At 54.3% G+C, this 20775-nt stretch overlaps 5 protein-coding genes across 5 annotated transcripts; 4 read left to right on the forward strand and 1 right to left on the reverse strand.

The window, feature by feature from the left end:
- Positions 1 to 1995: 1995 nt before the first annotated feature.
- PG998_008594 (uncharacterized protein) lies at positions 1996 to 3775 on the forward strand (the record flags this gene model as incomplete). The annotated part of the gene is made up of 4 exons (XM_066875410.1): positions 1996 to 2161; positions 2227 to 2383; positions 2463 to 2965; positions 3021 to 3775. The coding sequence occupies 4 exons, from the start codon at positions 1996 to 1998 to the stop codon at positions 3773 to 3775; spliced, it is 1581 nt and encodes a 526-aa protein (XP_066731355.1).
- Positions 3776 to 4822: 1047 nt separating this feature from the next.
- Positions 4823 to 6500, forward strand: PG998_008595 (palmitoyltransferase for Vac8p; the record flags this gene model as incomplete). Its single annotated transcript, XM_066875411.1, has 2 exons — positions 4823 to 4976; positions 5065 to 6500. 2 exons carry the CDS (start codon positions 4823 to 4825, stop codon positions 6498 to 6500), a joined length of 1590 nt encoding a protein of 529 aa, XP_066731356.1.
- A 5120-nt stretch (positions 6501 to 11620) lies between these two features.
- Positions 11621 to 14109, forward strand: PG998_008596 (mechanosensitive ion channel; the record flags this gene model as incomplete). Its single annotated transcript, XM_066875412.1, has 2 exons — positions 11621 to 11993; positions 12128 to 14109. The coding sequence occupies 2 exons, from the start codon at positions 11621 to 11623 to the stop codon at positions 14107 to 14109; spliced, it is 2355 nt and encodes a 784-aa protein (XP_066731357.1).
- A 1344-nt stretch (positions 14110 to 15453) lies between these two features.
- Positions 15454 to 16518, reverse strand: PG998_008597 (glycoside hydrolase family 18 protein; the record flags this gene model as incomplete). The annotated part of the gene is made up of 1 exon (XM_066875413.1): positions 15454 to 16518. The coding sequence occupies one exon, from the start codon at positions 16516 to 16518 to the stop codon at positions 15454 to 15456; it is 1065 nt and encodes a 354-aa protein (XP_066731358.1).
- Positions 16519 to 17370: 852 nt separating this feature from the next.
- Positions 17371 to 20656, forward strand: PG998_008598 (uncharacterized protein; the record flags this gene model as incomplete). Its single annotated transcript, XM_066875414.1, has 4 exons — positions 17371 to 17410; positions 17679 to 19453; positions 19510 to 20263; positions 20304 to 20656. 4 exons carry the CDS (start codon positions 17371 to 17373, stop codon positions 20654 to 20656), a joined length of 2922 nt encoding a protein of 973 aa, XP_066731359.1.
- Between the last annotated feature and the right edge of the window lie 119 nt (positions 20657 to 20775).

A 20775-nucleotide genomic window follows, 5' to 3' on the forward strand; every position in this document is an offset into this window, starting at 1 on the left:
GAGATATGCCTCCAAACTACGTCCTGCTGATGCGCTATAAATTACTAACTTAATATATGGAGAGTGAGCCATCAGGCTGTCGGGATGGGAGTTCGGGCTCAGATGTTAGCATGTACATCCTGGCTAAACTGGGCCACACATCCCTGACACAAATTAGTTCGCCATCTCAGCCCGTCTGTGTGTGCAATGCGATGCCTTTTGCCTTTGCACCCTTCCAGATGTCGTGGCTGGTCACAGAGTGTCGGCACAAACACAGCAAACAGCCGTATGAAGGGAGACAGATGCGCTGGCGCGGTGAGCATCGTATGTTTTCTTGGAGGTGAGAACAGCAAACGCAAATGTGGTCATACTTCTGTCTCTTTCGTCGGCTCCATGCAGGGTGTGGGGGGTACCTGGATTTCCGCCGAGCGGTACTAACATTGAAGATTGAAGCTAAGGCAGGTACAAGAGACGTAGGCGCAGCAGCCCGCGCCAAAAGCCCAAAGTCCTGTCAACGGCTGGGCGTAAGAGGGACGCCTCTGCAATTGCGTTCCTGACTCAATCCCACCAGCCATACCAAACGAAATGATCTTGATAACCCAGGAACCCAAACACCAGCTAAAAAGACGTCATTTGCACGATACAGAGCTTGTAACTTCCCTCTCGGAGCTGTTAAGGGGAGAGGGACGTAAGATGGTGATTACGGAGCCCGTTTGCCAGAACAAGAGCAAGTAAAGAGGGCCTTGGACCCCCCAGACACGAGACACCAGACGAACCCTGGGACATTGCCCAATTGCTTGGGGGCAGGCCTTAATTAACATGGTGTGCCAAGTGAGGATCTCCCAGAGGTAAGCGACATGGGGGGGTCGAGATCCACGCCGGCTAACACCCTGCTGCCCTTTTCTTTTTGCCCCTTGACATTGATTGCCATTGCCGTGCCTCTCGCCTTTCTCTCTCGGTCTGCTGGCCGCTGTTTTGTGCTGTGTATGCATGTACCTCTCGACGTTTTATGTTTTCGCGGATAAGCACGACAAGCTACAAGAAACGAGCGTGTTATGTGCAGGCAAAGGAGATTATCGAGGTGGATCGAGTCAGATTGATGTGCATGGAAACCGCCAAAGGGGTGGTGCCCCCATGTCTCTCGCTTGCCCAACCTTCTCCTGGTGCCTCCCTATGGTTGATTGTGAGAGCCTGTGTGTGTGCTGTTTGGCTGTGTGTCCCGCTGTAGACCATTCGTTCCGTATTTATCGGGCGGGGCCTTGTACCGCAACCCTTTTGTTTGACCACCTCCTCCTCCGCCCAGGTACCGATCGAATTACACTACACTCCTTCTGTCCTCCTGTCCACTGCGCATTCCTTCTCCTCCCCAACCATACCCACGCATTCGTTCATTTTTCGCCCTCACCTCCTCACGATCCTGTGTAGCCACCCAGTCCTTCTCGATAGCGCGCCCAGTTGACTGGACCCTCATATCTAGAACCCGGGCATCCACATTCATTTCTTTCAACCTGTGTTGATCGCATTTACTCACTCACTCTCTCCTTACCAGCCTTCACTGTCATATACCACCGCAAGCCTTCTTTTTGGCATTCTTCACTCCTTCTTTCGCGTGGTTGGTAACTACAGGTGATCGCATCTCAGGAACGTCTTCGGGCCTCCTTCACAATCGTTGGCGTCTCTCACTTAAAAGTCTTGCGTATCTTCTTATGGTTTGACAATTCGGTCGCATACCCCATCAACTCACCTCAAGCACCGGTTGATACGCAATATCCGACTCACAACTGGAAGGTGGGCAAATTTGGCATCTACGTATCTCTCACCGAGGGAAGGCGCAACAACAAGGAAACCACCTACGCCGACGTTTCGATTGTCACCCATCCTCGACCAATCTTCGCATTGGTCTTCCGCTCTTTTTGAGAACAATCCCAAAACACTCATTCGGTCGACGACCCGTCGACATCTATTCACGATACCCCTCGTTGATTGACTCCACAATCAACAACCACAACCGCCAAGATGATTAAATCTTTGGTCCTTCTCGTCGCCGCCCTTGACGCCATCACCGGTGTCTCGGCTTTCTTCCGCATGGAATGCCGCGGCCGACTTGCTATGGCCCGCATTGATCCTTTGGTCAACAACAACGAGGTTGGCCAGCACGTCCACGCCATTCATGGCTCCAACGGTAAATCCAATCTGTCCAATTTCTGTTCTTGCCTCGCCAATACTGATTTGTGCTGCGTATATTAGGTTTCTCCGAGTCTTCGGTCTACAAGGACCTCCGTGGCGGTGACTGCACGTCTTGCGCTGCCAAGGAGGACATGTCTGCCTATTGGACTCCCAACATGTACTTCCAGCATGATGATGGCACTTTCGAGGCCGTCGAACAGATCGGAGGCATGCTCTCGTGAGTGGTGTTCCGATTAGCCCAACGGACCATCCGTATTGGGCGATACAGACGAGTATGCTCGCTAACACGAACACAGGTACTATTTGTTCCGTGACCCCAAGAACAACGTCAAGGCTTTCCCCGAGGGCTTCCAGATGATCGCCGGAAGCAACTACCGCCGCGACTACCCCCTTGGAGACGCCGATAAGCCCGACCCGCCTCAGTCCAACTGGAAGGCCATGGGCCAGACGAACCAGGCCGACCTGGAGCAGCGCGCTCTTGGCTTCAACTGCCTGGATTACTCCAAGGCCCCCGAGGCTTCTCTGTTCCGCCATTTCATGCCCACCAAGGACTACCTTGACCAGAACTGCCCTGACGGCATTCGCCTCGAGCTGGCTTTCCCCTCGTGCTGGAATGGAAAGGACGTCGACTCCAAGGACCACAAGTCGCACATGGCCTACCCCGATCTCGTTCAGGACGGCAACTGCCCCGAGGGTTTCGACACCCGCCTCGTCACCCTGTTCTACGAAATCATCTGGGCTACCAACGACTTCAAGGGAAAGCCCGGCAAGTTCGTCGTTTCCAACGGCGACCCTACTGGTAAGTACATGACACCTCTTACACCAACGAACCTGCCGTGCTAACAACGTATTAGGATTCGGATTCCACGGCGACTTCATCAACGGCTGGGAGCCCGATTTCTTGCAAGATGTTGTCGGCAACTGCACCAACCCCTCTGGCGAGATTTCGGACTGCCATCTCCTCACTCTCCAGAGCGAGGCTGAGCAGAACAAGTGCAAGATCAACCCCCCTGGAGTCCTCGCCAAGGAGAATGTCCTTGGTAAGAAGCTCGGAAAGCAACTGCTGAAGGCTTTGCCCGGAAACGTCCCTATCCAGGCCGGCCCCCAGTCCGCTACCCCTTACGCTGACGGTGGAGCCGGTGGATTCTTCACCAGCCTCTTCGGCGGCGGCAAGCCCAAGGACACCCCCTCGAGCACGTTCAGCGCACCCACCCTCACCTACCAGCCTGGAAGCTCATCCATGTACCCCGGTGGCGGCATCTTCCTCGAGGCCACCACTTCATCCACTCCCATCCCGGCCCCTGTCGCCCCCAGCTCTCCGTCGTCGGCCCCGGCCAAGCCTACCTTTAAGCAAGCGCTGGCTGCGCCGTCGCCAGCCACCACACCCGCTCCCGCTGTTGCGTCTGACCCCAACGTCTCGTACGAGATTGTGAGCACTCAGACTGTCACCAACGGCGCTCAGGTCCAGGAGGTCGTGTGGGAGGAGGCAGTCAAGTACGTCACGGAGGACGTCGTCACAACCACGACTGTCTACTCTGGCATTGCCGGCCGATCCGAGCAGCACCGCAGCCACCTGCGCCGCCACGGCCACGGTGGTCACCGTGCTTAAAGACTTGCAGTCTTTCCATTTCGATTCGTTGAAGATACTAGGGAGCGGCCGTATAGGGCGGATATTGCATTGCGATGTTTGGGTTTGATTCTTTCACCCACATACTATGATTTCACTTTTTTTTGTGCTGCTCTTGGAACAAAGCATATTTGATTCAGCTGAATGGAAACGGAATTCAAGTCTGCCGTTCCGCGACGAGCAGCGTACTGCAATTCCATGGATGGGAGGAGGCGAAAAAACATAAAAACAACGGTGTAGCGGCCAATGGCATTGCATATAAGGAAATTTCTGTAAGGCGTTACAAGGACAAGAGACGCCCTTATCCGTAGTAGGGAGTTGCATTTTGGGCCGGCATACATCTCTTCTGGTAAGAGGTGGTTGACCCCTTCGATATCTCTGCCATGGTCTTGGTCTCTGAAAGCTTCATCGTTCATATCTGCAAACAATGCATCAATCCATCTGATTTTGACACACCGAAACCTGCGTGCCAAACGTGTTTACTATGCATGTTGTTGATATAAGTGTTTTAGTAGGAAAAAGGCATAGCTTCTAGGCGATGCTCTAGTGGTCGATAGTTGGGTGTTGGTGCCTATTTTAGTTGCTGTTTTTACGTGGCTATTGCAGTAGCTATTGGGCCTTTGCACCGCCACAGGCCCCTCTAACCCCTGCGAGGTTACGTTTCCCCAGGCCTCGTAGAGTCAACTAGGCTCACCTGGGCTGGCTGCATTGCAAATCCAACGATCCGGTCCCAGCATCCTCCTACCTCACTGTCGATACTGTCCTGTCCTGTTCGCTGTCCTTTTTGTGCTTCTTAGTTTTCCTGCTTGCCCACATCTCCCTTTGCGGAACCTACTGCTGCAACGTTGGACCTGGCCATCCTGTCCTGTTTGCTGTGGATTTCAGGATATGCGGTGAATCCAACACGCGGCCCTCTCTCGCCACCCCCTACAGCCTACATTCTTTTAAAGCCCCAGTCGCCCTTCGTTCCCGGCCCGTCCGTACCTCATGGCTACGAGGAGTTCATCACCTACGTTTCCTTCCTCCAATATGGCGCGACGCTGGGCTCGCCGGGTTGAGCGGTACTGCTGCAGCTGCATTACTTATTTCCCCCTGGCTTTCGTCTATGGCGTTACAACTTGGGCTGTGTGGGTCGTCGTGAACATTGGAAGCATTTCCTCTAAATCGCAAACCGCCTGGACTGGTACGTTACCCTCGGGACTTCTGCCCGCTTGACTGTTCGTCGGGCAACCGCATCCACCAGACATGAGTACTGATCGTAGAAAACGCAGGCACGGCTTCATCGATCGGCGGCATAATCCTCTACTCCCTCCTAAACTGGTCCTACACCACCGCAGTCTTCACGCCACCCGGCAGCACGACGAACGATTACGGGTATTCGACCCTCCCGACGACCGCCCCTCCCTCCGCGACGTCCTTTACTGTCAAGTCGAACGGCGAACTGCGCTTTTGTAAGAAATGCCAAGCCCGCAAGCCCGACCGCGCCCATCATTGCAGCACCTGTAGGAGATGTGTTCTCAAGATGGACCACCACTGTCCCTGGCTTGCGACATGTATCGGCCTGCGGAACCACAAGGCTTTCCTGCTCTTCCTAATGTACACTACCCTCTTTTGCTTCTACAGCTTCGCCGTTTCCGGCTCCTGGGTCTGGGCCGAGCTGGTCAAGCAGACACAGTACGTCGAAACTCTCATGCCCGTCAACTACATCATGCTGGCGGTCGTTTCGGGCATTATCGGCTTGGTAGTGGGTGTCTTCACGGGATGGCACATTCTACTTGCGAGCAAGGGCCAGACGACCATCGAGTGTTTGGAGAAGACGCGCTACCTATCGCCACTACGTAAATCGATGCAGAACCAATACAATGCGCAACACAACGGTGAAGGCCTGGCCCTCCCTAAATACGGACAACAGCTCCTCGACATCCACGCAAATGCGCTGCCTGGTATCACGCGACCGGAAGAGGGGGAGATTCGGGTGAGCATGGATGGGAACAACGATTTGCGCCCGAGGCAAATGTCGTACGAGGAGATGGAGCGCATGAATTCCCGGAAACGATACGAGGAATACTTGGATGAGCAGGACTCGGAGAAACTGCCAAACGCGTTTGACCTCGGCGTGAAACGAAATCTTCTGCACCTCTTCGGGCCGTCTCCAATGCTCTGGTTCCTCCCCATCATTAACACGACTGGCGATGGCTGGGCATGGGAGGCCAGCCCAAAGTGGGTGGCGACACGAGAACGACTCTCGAGCGAGCGCGAGCAGCAGCGGCGACGCGAGCAAGCCGCCGGATGGGGAGTCGAGACACCCAACTTCATCCAGCCCCAGCCCTACGAGCCGGAGCAGAATGGCACGACGCGGCATTACCTCAACACGCCCGCAGCGCCCTCCCGCCCGAGCGCTGGTCGGCGGGTAGCCTCCAAGGCCGATCGCGTGCTTGGCCGTGATCCCGGTCTGTTTGTCGACGAGCCGGCGAATTCGGTATCTATGAGGAAGCTGAGCTCCCAAGGCATCGATATTGACCACGACGATTACGACACAGAGAGTGACGATTACGATGATGACGCCAAAGAGAACACGGCGATGAATCTGGTGACAAATGGGGCTTGGGCTAAGAGCGGCGCCAGTGGGTTGTTGCGGAAATCACCATCCAGGTCGCCTTCGAGTCAATCGATGGCGGCAGGGAGGGAAGATGAAGGGGTAGACTAATCGGCTTCCTATTGTATTTTGGGAATGAGGTCTTCCTCACTATTCTTGGGCATACAGGGCACACAGGGTTACAGGCAAATGGGAAAGGGGGCCGGTATTATGACATGTGTGTGAGAGATCGTATTAGCGGGAATACCTTTTTTTTTCTCATTCGTTGCTTCATCTGTGGGCAGATTCAACTACACAGTTTGTGCTTTGCCGGTGTTTGAATAAACGTATGACGTATACGCTGCATTGGGATACCGGGCGAGCATTTTCTAACGTCTGCTGATTACGATTTTGTATTTGGTCGTCTGTACGGCGTTACTTGGGATATAGAAGGCGAACTGTCAGCGCTTTGGAACCGTGATGATTGAAGACACGAACCGCCAATGGGGAAGCGGTAGAAAGGAGGCTGTAGGTTTGTCCCTTTGGACGAACTCTGGTGGTTTCGGTCTGGCAATAGACATCATTATACCATGTCGGACTCACTACCTCGACTGTTTGTCTACCTGTGTTGATAGGCGTACCGCAGAGCATTTCATATGACTACATGTATCTTGCATTCAACGGATATCAACTAAGTATGTAGAGGCAATTGCAAAAGGTAGTCCAGACACGTGTACATCATTTCACATTAGCCGCTCCAGTACAACCTCAGCTGGGTATATCATCAGGATATCGAGCAGTCTCGAAGATGACAGAGATCGACGTTAGTTCTGATTTGGCCCATACACGTACCAGGAGGGCGACAAGACAGAAAGTATCGTTAGCCCGACAAGATCGAGGCGCTCTCAGAAAGTCCCTTTATGTTAATCCTTACCTCCCAAAGTTTGAACAAGAATTATTCAAATAAACGGGAAGGTGTCCTAAGAATCTGCAGTTTCCACTTCCTTTGCGGTAGTTTCTTTTCGGTCGAACGACTGCGTACTCTACGCATGTGAGGCTGTACCGTCCAGATCAGTCTTGGTGAATAGTCCGAGGACATTGGCTGCCTGCATGTAGATGGTATACGGCATATCCATACTCTTGCAAGAAGTGACAGCACAAAGGGGTGATAACTGCTGCTCGGTAGAACTGCGGCGATCACCAAGTGTAACTCGAGGTTCAAGCACATTCCGCGCGCGTTCGCGAGTATAACGCCAGCTGCTAGCGAGCCTTAGGAAACGAGATAGGTAGTGCAGAGTACTGGCTGCCAGCAATCGACGGACGCGCTCGTTGAGGGAGTTTGATAACGTGGACTTTACTGCGACCACCCTGCGCGACGGTGTTCTGCCCGTCTCCCCGCCCACCATTATAGTGCGCGCAGTTCCGGCTCGTTTATGAAGCGCAGCACGCACGTGGCAGAGGTGGTTAAAAGAATCCCGGCACGTAATTTCTCGCGAACTTGGTGGCTATCATACACTGCTGCTTGACGGAACCGGGCGAGCACATCCAGGCGCCATTGACCTAGGGGGTGGCCCAGGGGGGTACACAGCTCCAGAACGCGTAGGAGCCAACCGCTTCTTATCTCTGTCTTTGAGTTTTCACGAGCGATTGCTTCGTGTCTGAGGGGGGAGAGAGCCCTTGGCCCCCGTAGCCAATCGAGCCTTGCGATCGTTATTGGGTACTCTGGCCTGCTGGTCGCACGTCCAACATTTTAATCTCGAATGCTTTAGTCAAGGTGAGCGGTCAAGTCCCACGGCTGCGCACGCTTGCCTCGCGATTCATTCTCTTTCCGAGGCGGCACGGACGCGTGCATGTCCATGAGTCAAACCCGACGGGTGTCTAGACCGTTGGATTCCAGCCGAATGGATACAATACACACATCTCCAGTTTTCGTGATGGGAAGTGGTTGGCGGACGGAGGGAGCTGTGGGAAAGGAAAGGGGCGTGTCATGCCCACTGGTCACAGCCGCCTTGTCGCACATGTTACAGCCGCGTGGAAACGTAGGAAATGAAGGTGGTGCTATACAAGCCCGACATATTGTTCATTGTGACCAGGTCCAGGATGTCGAGGTGTCTAGGTGTGTCGCGAGCGACTCGGATAACGGCCTATCGCCCGCGCTGGCTTGATCCACCTGCCACCAATCGTCCATTTCGATGAAACAAGTTCTTATCGGGGCCTTCCCTCAATTGCACAAGGCCAATTATGCATATCGCCCATGGCCCCCACGCTTTGTATCTGGTAGTATCAAGAGAGAGTTGGCGGCGTTAAGGCGGGTGGATTGCGTGAGCGGGTGGCGCACTACTTCACGCTAGAGGCTGTGAGATGGAAAGCCAAAGGGCAGAAAGAAGAAGAAGAAAAAAAATTGTCTTTAGTGATCGATGATTCGGCCATGACGGCTGCTACGTCGCGACGAGCTCGCTACTACATGTGGAAACTTTCAGTCATCGACCCAGAACGGATTGGCAGAACGAGCGAGCTGGATGTGCGGTGGGCTATATACAATGGAGTCGGGACGGTGGTCGTGCCATCAGAACATCAAAGCATCGTGAAGAAGCTCTCTTCGCATCTCTTTTTCTCGGCCAATTCTAACCGGCCGGTCGGGTCGGGGGCTGCAGCAAAAGCCAAGAAGCAGCTTACACATCAAATCTGTGATCTCGCTGCATAGGAAAGTGGAGGGGTTCCCATCAGCATTGCAGTTTTACAGTACCATACTACTGTGCCCAGCTGTACCCCGTGAAGCTCAGGGACCCTTTTCTTTCTTCTCTGCCCAGGTAGTCGCGGTGATCCGGAGATATTTTCGTGGGGTCGGATCGGGAAGAGCGGCACATGACAGCAGTAGTTAGCACGAAGTGAACCCGACCTGCCCGACCAAGTCTGTTGCGAAACTCGGGTGTCAGGGTTCTCTTACATATGTAGGTATGTCAAGTTGGAATACTGGACCTGCATATATTTAGGTACATAGCCGTGTACCCGATCCGCCCAGTCTGCCTGTCAGTTCGGAAATACACGTACACTCTTGTACATAGTTCTGAGTCTTGCCAAACGCAAAAAGGCCCTCTAAATTCACCCTACAATTCGGCGATTTCGTCAGTGGCTATCAAAAAGAGGTGTTTGCGGCATTAGTTGAGCAGCTAAGAGACGCAGGAGAGGGATAATGACGTCAGTCCAAGCCGGCCCAAGTGGCCAGCTGAAAATAGCCTCCAATTGTCAACGTTGTCCGTGGGGGGGGCGACGATCCAAAAGGAACCTCCAACCACCAACGTCTTTTGCTCGCTCCCAGCAACCTAGGCAAGCCAAAGAGAGAAACCCGCCGGTTTAAACGGGCATGCTAGAGACTAGTTGGTATTCACCGCTGAATATCCTACACTACACACTTCTGACGTCTCCAACATGTATTCCCCGAGGTTGGTTTTTATGGACTGGATACACACTTGGACGGAACGGTAGGTGATGTGCGGTTTCTCGACGTCCCTCTATTTGCCTTCTTATCGGTAGGGCGTGTTGGCATGTTAGTGGCTTGCAGTAGTGTAAAGTGCAGCTCCCCTTATCGCCCGAGGTTCGTGTCAGACAGAGCAGGATTTAGAGACGGAAATGGAAAAAAAAATACAAACTCTCGTGGTCGGAAGGATCCCCGATTGACCAAATTTCTTTCGCATTGGGCTTGCTACGGCGGGAGCCATCAGAGCCATGAAATGGCGAGAGAATCATAAGGTGTGGTCTAGAGCACGTTGTTTGTTTGTTGATTTGATGATTGGCGGTTGGGACTACAAGTGAGCAAGTGGCAGCCAAAAACCAAAGCCGTTCGTGAAGTGTGCTGCCCCCCACTCACTGGACTCCCCCTGAGCAGGGAGGGTGGCATCGGTCGGCGTCAACCGTCGTGCTGCGGCGTCGTCTTCTCAGGGCCCTCGCGGCAGCCCCTGCATTCCACGATCGAACCCCGTAACACGAAGCCCACAGTGTTTTGCCGTGGAATATTTGAACCTTCAGGCCATTGATCACGATTATCGGTAGAGCATTTGCATCATTTCAGCCCATAAAGCAGATGGCCAACAACAACTTTATCTTCAATCAGACCGGCTCCGGGCACAGACGCGATCTGAGGTCTCGGCGCAACCCCCAATTCACATGCCAAATAAGGCCGACGCCCACGAGAGGGAGGGAGGCAGGCATTGAGTGATTGATTGATGGATGATGGATGGTTTGCGGAAGATGCATGCACAGCACAGTACATGTTCGGGAATGAAAAGGAAGGCATGATCTAGCTTGGGTGGAGCGTGCTAATTCCAGGTGGTGGCGTCCAGGTCCCGCTGCCAAGATCTGCTGGTGGACATGGGGTGGATGCATCGGTGGATCGCCCAGCTCTTGATGCGATCGCCTATCCAGAAAGCCTATCAAAAATTTGAGCGACCTGTGGGCCCGGCCGGCCATGCCCAGAAAGCCCAGAAAGCCCAGAGAGTTCGTGGTGCCAAAGCAGGCCCGAAGGCGACAAGCGGCCGCGTAAATAAATCGGACAGTCTGAGCTTGCCCTGATGGGGAGCCACAGGTGCACGCTGTCCGATTTATTCCTGCGGCCTCCTAGCTATTGCCTGCGGCCCTGCCGCGTCATATCCAATTCTGACATCCCCCTACCTGTACCGGTATGGGTCCCAACCTGGGCAGGGAGGGGGACGGTTAATATAGAAATACGTGTAGGGTGTAGGGGCTGCAGGGATCGACGTTTTGTGAATACTCCATTGGCATCGGCTGGTGCTGGTGGTCGCGCCAGCAAGCAGTAGCAAAACATCCAGCAGCAAGGAGCAGACATGCTGATTCTCTGTTCATATATGTACAAGAATCGAGACCTCCCTTCTCCATCTTTTTCTCCATTGATTAAGCAAGTGCTCTCCATCTGCCTTCTGTTCTTTTCTGATCGGGTTCTTTGGGGGTTCATCACACTCGTTTCCAGCACGCAATTGCTATACCAAGCATCCCCTCCCCATTGTTTTATTCTCCAGGAATTCCCCAACCCAACGCAACACCAGACACGAGCTATCACCATCTGTTGTTCTTCTCCTCTTTTTGAGAACATTGTGAGAACATCTGTAATAGCTGGCGTGTGCCACTGCAAGTCATCATCTCCCGTGCGAATTCCATGGTAGCCGCCCACGTGGATGGCTTCCCAGCAATCATCTGAGATGGGTCCTTCCCATCAGGGCCATCAGGGCTCCTTCGAGATGGCAGAGACCTCCTCAAACCACCACACATACAACGACAGCGCCGATTCGGGGAAACAGCCGCACCATAACCACGTCTATGACGGATCGTCTAATACGCTGACCCGAGCGCCTACGGTCGAATCCGAAGGCGACGGCGATGTCCTCACGCAAAGCGACAGGGAAACCCAGTCCCGCAGGGACCATGCGGCACGGCTCAACGATGACTTAACCCTCCTTGGCATCGAGCGCAAGATCAGCAATCAGGAGGAGTATTTGAATAAGTCACACTCGAGACGTTCAGATATCATCAAGGAGGACGTTTTCAACGCCCCAACTAACCCCAACAACCTTCCCAATGCGTTGCCGACCACAGGAGAGGAGGGCGAGCCGAGTAAGATTTTTAACGCTCTCAAGCGCATTAAGAAGCTGCCCCGTGCCGCACGATACATCTTCTACTTGTTGCCGATCTTTTTGATTCTGCTCATCCCCGTCTTCCTCGGCATATTCTTGCCCCAAGATCTCCAGCCCGTCATTGGTGGCCCGGGGGTGTCGAGCTCCTATGGTTCGGCATCTGGCTTGAGATTGTCTGGTTGACTCTCTGGGCGGCACGAATCTGTACTGCCATTCTGCCGTTCCTGGTGAGGTTTGGGGCCAAGATCCTGGGCTCGGGCAACCCCAAGAAGTGGAAGGTCATCGGCGAACAGATGGAGCTGCATACGGCGCTGTTCCTGTGGATGCTGGCCTGCCTGATCTCTTTCCTCCCCATCGTCAACAATCACAAGGTTCCTGCCCCCGAACCAGACCGATTCCCCGACATCAAGTGGATCAACATCGTCCAAAAGGTGATTATCGCCTTGTTCGTCCTGGCTGCCCTGAACTTTGTCGAGAAGATGATCATCCAGTGGATCGCCAACACCTTCCACAAGCGCACCTACATGATCAGGATCGACACCAACAAGCAGTATATCGCCTACCTGGTCCACTTGTTCCAGTACTCGGGAGACCGACTGGCCACCGAGGAATCCGTCTCTGGCTACAACGCCTCCGGCACCAAGACCCCGTTGCGTGCGTTCCAGCAGAACGTCGGGACGGTCTTTAACAAGGTCGGCGACGTTGCGAACCGTGTGGCTGGCGACTTTACTGGCCGCGAGGTCCGGCTCAGCAACCATCCCCGCAAGGTCGTGTCAGAACTGCTTCGCAACTCGAGCTCTGCCCAGGTTCTCGCCCGACGTCTTTTCCGTACGTACGCCAAGGACGGCGTAGACGTGCTCACGCCCGATGATTTGAGCCCCGCTTTCCCGACGGAGGAGGATGCCGAGGCCGCTTTCTCCATTTTCGACCGTGATCTCAATGGCGATGTATCTCTGGAGGAGCTGGAGGCCTTCTGCGACGAGGTCCACCGAGAGAAGAAGGCAATCACCGCGTCGCTAAAGGATCTGGATTCCGTCATTAAAAAGCTCGACCAGACCTTCCTTGTGATCGTTATCATAATCACGGTCATCGTTTTCATCTCCATCATCTCAGCCTCTGCCAGCGCTGCTCTGGCGTCAGCCGGTACCGCCGTGTTGGGTTTGGCCTGGGTCCTCCAGGCGACTGCCCAGGAGTTCCTCCAGTCCATCATTTTCGTCTTCGTGAAGCACCCCTTTGATGTTGGCGACCGTATTACGGTTTATGGAAACACGGGTGCCACAGGAACCGGTGATGATTACTATGTAACCGAAATCTCCCTGCTCTACACCGAATTTAAGAAGATGGAAGGACATATTGTCCAGGCGCCCAACTCGGTCCTCAACACCCTCTTTATTCTCAACCATCGGCGATCCGGCAGTCTGGCCGATGTGTTCAAGCTGCGCATGGCATTCGGCACACCCAAGGAGATGATCGAGGAGCTGCAGGCCCGCATGACCGAGTTCGTGCTTGCCAACCGACGCGACTACACCGGCAAGATCATTACAGAGTTGACGACTATTGAAGACACGTACTGCATCGCCATTAACTTCATCACCTTCCACAAATCCAGTTTCCAGAACGAGCTGATCCGTCTTACGCGCCACAACAAGTTCGCCATGGAACTCTCCAAGCAGACGGCTGCCCTCGGCATCCAGCAACCCCGCAGGCAGCTCCAGATCTCCGGCCAAGACTTCCCCGTTTACCAGACGAACATCCAACCACCGCAGCGGACCGACTCGTACGGCCAGCAGTCAGTGGATCACTCCAAGATGACGGCGACGCGTCGCCAGCGCTCCAACTCAGCGCGCTTCCAGGATATGCAGAACATGGACTTCTATCAGGACGTCTTTGCTGCGCGCCGGCAGACCCCAGCCTTCAACCACCCCCCGCGCATCCCCGAGGAGGCCATCGCCAGCGGCGCTAACCTCGAGAAGACGGCGAGCAAGGCCAGCAAGGCTGGCAGCAGCCGCGGCGGACTGTTCCACCGGACCATGACGCTCCGGCACAGCGTGGACCAGAACAGCACCCGCAGTAATGACCGAAACGACATGGTATAGACAAACGATTTTAGACTTAATTCATATTCATAGAGAGCCACTTCTTGAGTAACAAGCGATAATTTTAGACCAAAATAAATGCATCTCTCGCGGCCCGCCTTGACACCTACCTCCCTGCCTGAAGTAATTAAATGATATTTGGACAATTCATTATACCGTTCGAATAAGAACATAGAAAGGACATAATTTAGAAAATAACCCCTCCGAAGCTCGAGATATCCTCAATGCCGAAAGGGTTGCCAAAAATTACCTTCGACAGCACCCCAATTTCAATTTGCCCATTCACAGTGCAGGACATGACTATTGGCGACACTGTCAATAAACAGGCGTGGAGTGGGATAGTAGCAGTAACTGGTGTGGGATAATAGTAGCTAGAGCGGGATAATAGCTGAGGTAGGAATAGTAATTGAAATGGAATAGTAGCTAGAGGGCGGTGGCAGTAGCTGGAGGGAGAAGGAGGTGGCTGCCGGAGGGGGGTGTTTACTGAAAGGGGATGGTAGCTGGAGGGGGCTGGAGCTGGTAGCCGCGAAGCGACGAAGTAATGCCAGTTAAGAAATGATATATACCTACTTAATCAGGTTATCGCCAAAAGGTTGGAGAAAATTGCCATTATCGCGAGGTCCTGCGAGAGATGAAATCACTCACATGGAAGAAGAACAAGCAATCGCCCGAGCACTAGCAGGCAACTCCAGTGGAATGACGAGCTGTTGGCAGCGATCGATTATAAAGTTAATGCGCACGATCCTAGAAAGCATATCTCACGATCCCGTAACGGAGACGAGTCCCAACTTTGCGGCCGGAAGGAATTGCCCAACCCTGAAATCTCTTAATGACAGGTGATTTCATCTCATCGTGAACGATCCCTCTCAAAGGAGCTGAAAAAGAAGAAAGAGAAGAACAATATATCGATTGGACTGACCTAGACCGGCTCTCTGAACGTTATAATAGAGTCGGCGTTCAGACAATTCCCATTGCTAATAAGTGGCGACTATTGGGAAGACGAGCCTGCAGAATAATTGAAATACGAAGTTGACGTTCACGATCCGAGGCTGTAGTTATCGAAATGCAGAGCCTGGCGGCGCACTCAAGAATACCGCCCAGATGAGCAACCCTACTTCAGCGACATAATCATCTATGTCCTATCATTTGGCCAGATACCCAAGGAGATCATGGGAAAACTTGATCGATACGGTTGTGTCTGGATGTTGTGGATGCTGAATATGCTTCAGATAAGGAAATGTCATGTGAAACTGTTCCTGGATATCAGACGGGCCGCCTTGGCGGTAAGTTTATCTCCCTGGAAATTCTGATGTTGTTATTTCATTCCTAATAAACCTAATTAATCTAATCATCCGATCCATTTGAGAAGTCTGAGAAGTAGTCGAACTCTGCAGGTACGGGGACATCTGTAGGTGCGCCAACATCCGGATCTACCATCTGGACGCCGACGCCGGTGCTTGATGCCTTAGACAAATCAACCACCTCCTCTTTGATCTTATTCAAGTCTTGCGCGGGTGTATCGTCGACTGCCACACCCTCACCGGCCCTAAGCACCGAGGTCATGCGCTGAGCCCATTCCCAGGGCTTGTCTTTGCCTCCCGGCGAGCTGTTGAAGTACTCCCAGCCCATGACGCCGCCGAACCGGCTGAATTGGAAATTCAGAAGCGTCAGGTTTGCCCGCAGGAGCTCCCATGGGACGAAGCCGGCACCGTTCTCGGCGTGCGTCACGAGGCCGACGACGACCTTTTCAGGGGCCCATCCCCGAGCGACAATCATCTCGTACATGATGGGGGTGCTGGCGTCGCCCCATCCGCAGTAGAACTGGGTATTGTACCAGGCGATCTGGCTGCCGCGCATCACCTCGAGCGCCTCGTAGTCGAAGCCGCTCAGGTTGCGACGGACGTCCAGCAGGGCCGCGGCCACGGGGGCGAGCGTGATCAGGAAGTCGGGACCAAAGTCGGCGCGGATGCGGTCGACCAGCCGGATGATACCGCCTAGCGACATGGCCTCCTCGACGTCCAGGTCGATGCCGTCGAGACCCTTGTCCTTGATGAGGTGGTAGACGGGGGCGTAGTAGGCCTCGAACAAAGACTGGTCCTGGTCGAGCCGGACATAACTGCCCTTGGCGGCCCCGCCCAGCATGCCGAGCACCTTGATGCCGCTGGCTTGCGCAATGCGCAGCTCGGCCCAGAGGGTGGCATATCTCGGGTCGGCCGGCGCATGGTCGTTGAGGGTCAGGGCATTCGGGTCATCGTTAATGTGAATGGCGGCCACTATGATGTGCGTCACGGCAACTCCCGGCTGGGTGATCAGGGGCAGGATGGAGATGTGTTTCCCATCACGGTCATGGACGGTTTGATGATATAGGACTATCCTGGGCAGGGGAGAGGCGGTGGACGAAGAGGCCATGGCGGCGGGTGCGGATGGAGGGGATTGTATTACTTGATGATGGGCGGCACGACGGCGGGAAGACCCGACGGGCGGCTGACGTGGATCTGATAATGCCACATCAGCAACAGGTCGGTCGGGGTTGTTTAGCTGCAACAACGTATGTATTCAAATACTTAACCTACCCTAACACGCGCGTAAGGTGCCGGTGAAACAGGGCTTAGCGGCTACCGAGCTCTTAGTCCAGCGTGACACGGTCAAGATGTCGGAAATGGGGCGGCGGACAGGGATGGGCGGCGTTGCTAGGCCAGGCAGACCGGTCCAGAATGAGTTGAGGACGGACCTCGATCCGACCGCGGTGCCGTCTGGTGGTTTGGTATGCAAAACAGACAGACAGACAAGAATCGGCTGGAATGGAAATTGACTAATGTTGGACGTCTCGGGTTTCACTGGCAGTTCCACGGGCTGTTCCACTGATTCGGCGGCCAGTGATTCCGTCGTGGTAGCTGATCAGCAAGGGGATCTTGCTGGTGAATGCTGAATCTGCTGGATCGATTGTTACCTGCTTGACTTCTAGGCCTGGTTAGTCCTAGTCATGTCCGGTCAAGCGTGCCGGTGCGCAGGCCACTGGGCCGGTCCGTTCATGCGACCAATCAGGGCCAGTGCAGGCCCCCTGTGCTACATAATCGTCGCTTTTCCATTCCTTCCCAAGTTTATCGTTTTTGGTTCAATTGGCACGGAACCTAAGTACGCCTCTAATTTGGCGGCCAGTCTTTCTCTTCCCTCTTCCCCTTTTCTTGATAACCACCCCCGGCCGCCGGAGAACGTTATTTTGGTTGTTGTGGCTCTTCACTATGAATTAGGTTCGACGTCATGAAATTCGCAAAGGAGCTTGAGCAGGACCTGGTGCCTGGTAAGTTGCATTTTCGCTGCTGTACGCCCGATATTGGGCGGCAGATATACCCACAGCCAGCTGCAGTACCATCGACAAGGATGCGAGTTTTGTTTCAAACGCCCTCCAGGCCGCCTGCCTATCACATATCACATCATTGATCGAACTGGTCTACGGCATGGGCTTCTGCAGACTCACCAACTCATTTCTTCAAATGGTTGTTCGTGGTTGTCGTTATTCTGCGGGGTCGACCCTTAGTCATTCGTCGGGAAACTTTGGCTAATTTCAGTAACTTCAGAATGGAGAATCAAGTATCTCAACTACAAGGCCGGCAAGAAATATGTCAAGTCCGTGAGCCGGGCCATCAACAAGGCCAGCGGTGCTACCCCGTCGGGCAGGAGAGGCGAATTGCTTCCGCGCAGGACGCCGACCTCTTTCCAGAACCGCGCCACCCCAAATGACGGGCCTGCGTCTCGACAGGGCAATGCTGGCCCCGTGAGAAACCCTGCTACGGTCGGGCCTGTGGCCGTGACGGCGAGGAAAGAGGACCAATCTCTGACCAGGTCGCCTGGCAATGCCGGGAACTACGGGAGCTTCGTGTCGACACCACCATCGCATTCGCCGCTGGCCTTGGCCGCGACCTCCAGCAATAAGAATGCCTTCGCATTGCCCGGGCCAGCGATGGACGAGGGTGCTGCTGCTGGCTCAAGTCGCCTCACCCTCCATAGGAGTTTGTCGATGGATCCCGCCGTCCCAGATAAGACAAGGGCCACGACCATGCCGAACCCTTCTCCCTTGCTGAATCGGACCTCCTCAATGCGACTGCGGCGTCTCTTCTCATCCAGCGCTAATGAAATGCCCGAGGCGGACAGAAGTGGCATGGGGCTGTATGCTCTAGACACCGTGCGGCAGAGGGAGCAAGAGTTCTTCGACTTTCTGGACAGTGAACTCGACAAAGTCGAGACTTTCTACAAGCAGAAAGAAGAACAGGCGGGCCAGAGATTGACCGTACTCCGAGAGCAGCTGCACGAGATGCGTAACAGACGAGCTAGTGAGCTTGCCGAAGTGAAACGGCGCAATAAGGGCGAGTCGGGAAACGGGAACGGACACCATCTGACGTCCAACGGCGACGGCGTGCAAGGCTGGATGGATCCGATCAAGTCCAAGATCTTCAAACCCGGCCCAAACTCCAAAGCCCTGCTTAAGATGCCTAGAACGCCGGTCTTCAGCGGTAGAACAGCCGAGGGCGGACGCGACTACGTCAAGAAGCCGCATGATCACGACGTCCCCTACCGCACGGCGAAGCGGAAGCTGAAACTGGCTCTTCAGGAGTTTTATCGAGGTCTCGAGCTGCTCAAGTCGTACACGCTTCTGAACCGAACGGCCTTCCGGAAGCTCAACAAGAAATACGACAAGGCCGTCAACGCCAGGCCACCTTACAAGTACATGAACGAGAGGGTCAACAAGTCTTGGTTCGTTAACAGCGATGTCCTCGACAGTCACATTATCGCCGTCGAGGATCTGTACGCGAGATACTTCGAGAAAGGGAACCACAAGATCGCGGCCGGAAAGCTGCGCAGGCTGACCCGGCGGCCGAAGGATGTATCAGGGAACACTTTTCTGAACGGTATCTTCATCGGCACCGGCGCCGTTTTCACACTGCAGGGTCTCGTATATGGCGTAGAGCTCCTATACGACCCGGATCCGATAGTGCGCGTGCAGACCACCTACTTGATGCAATTATACGGCGGCTACTTCCTGATGCTATATCTCTTCGCCTTGTTCTGCGGCAACTGTTTTCTGTGGAACAGGAACAAGATCAACTACCCCTTCATCTTCGAATTCGATCCCCGCCACCACCTGGACTGGAGGGAGCTCGCCGAGTTTCCAAGCTTTTGTCTTTTGCTTCTGGGCATATTCATCTGGCTCAACTTTACTCGCTACGGATCACCCGACATGTTCTTGTATTACCCAGTCCTCCTGATTTTCTTTACCCTTGTGCTTATCCTGTTGCCGGCGCCAATTCTGGGTCATCGGAGCCGCAAGTGGTTCGCCTACTCTCATGTAAGTCATGAAGATCATAAAATGTGTTTACCGTACAAGTGCTAACTGCGTTACAGTACCGCCTGCTCTTTGCCGGGCTTTTCCCTGTTGAGTTTCGCGACTTCTTCTTGGGCGATATGTATTGCTCTCTAACCTACGCAATGTGCAACATCGAAGTGTTCTTTTGCCTCTACGCCAACTACTGGAATGATCCATCGCAATGCAACTCCAGCCATTCCAGATTGCTCGGTTTCTTCAACGCCGTCCCGGCCATCTGGCGAGCCTTTCAGTGTATCCGCCGTTACGTCGACACAAAGAACATGTTTCCGCATCTTGTCAATTGCGGCAAATACAGCATGACCATCTTGGCTGCTGTCATGCTCTCCCTCTACCGCATTGAAGACACTCATTCGAACCTGGCGCTTTTCGTAACGTTCAGTACCGTCAACGCGATATACTGTTCCATCTGGGACTTGTTGATGGACTTTTCGCTCCTACAGCCCGACGCACGCCACAATCTGCTTCGTGACATACTCGCGCTCAAACGCCGGTGGGCCTACTACACCATTATGGTGATCGACCCTATCCTGCGCTTCGCCTGGATCTTCTACGCCATCTTCACGCACAATACCCAGCATAGCACGGCCGTCTCGTTTCTTCTGGGCTTCGCCGAAGTAACCCGACGTGGCATGTGGGCCCTCCTCCGTGTCGAGAACGAGCACTGCGGCAACGTCGCTCAGTACAAGGCCAGCCGGGACGTCCCGTTGCCGTACCACCTCGACCACGAGCCGCTGATCGAGCGCCCCAGTTCCGAAGATAGCACGGCGGAGCGTGAGATCAGGGGAGGGGGCGCCGCTTCCGGCACAGCAAGTGACCAGCGCCACCAGCGCCACCGCACCGGCCGAGGCTATGACGCCCATCGCTAGGGCCGAGACTACGGCCTCCGAGGCCCGTACGCCCGACGAGAGAGGGCTGCGCCGGCGGAGGCAGTCGGAGGTCCGGGCCGGCGGAGAAAGCATACGCCGCATCATGGCCGAGGCCCACCGGCAAGACTTCGAGAAGAAGCGGCGACCTACTGTCGGGGAGCGCTCGACGGACGCCGCCGGTGCTGGTGGAGTCGGCGATATCCAGTCGGAAGATGACGACGACGATGACGACGATGACGAGGACGAAATGGCTTCTGTTACGGGCGAGCGGTCAGACATGCGTGGCGCCGAGCAGTGATTAGTCGAATTGGTGGATAGTACCTGCCTGTTTTCTCAACAGCGAAGAAGTGCCCTGTTGATATGCTTTCCATCAGGATGGCTGTGTTGACCCAACGATTCCAGCGTCCAGTTATTGTT

The sequence above is a fragment of the Apiospora kogelbergensis genome (assembly GCF_038363985.1).
Source record: "Apiospora kogelbergensis strain CBS 113332 chromosome Unknown utg000005l_segment0_segment0, whole genome shotgun sequence".
Lineage (NCBI taxonomy): Eukaryota > Fungi > Ascomycota > Sordariomycetes > Amphisphaeriales > Apiosporaceae > Apiospora > Apiospora kogelbergensis.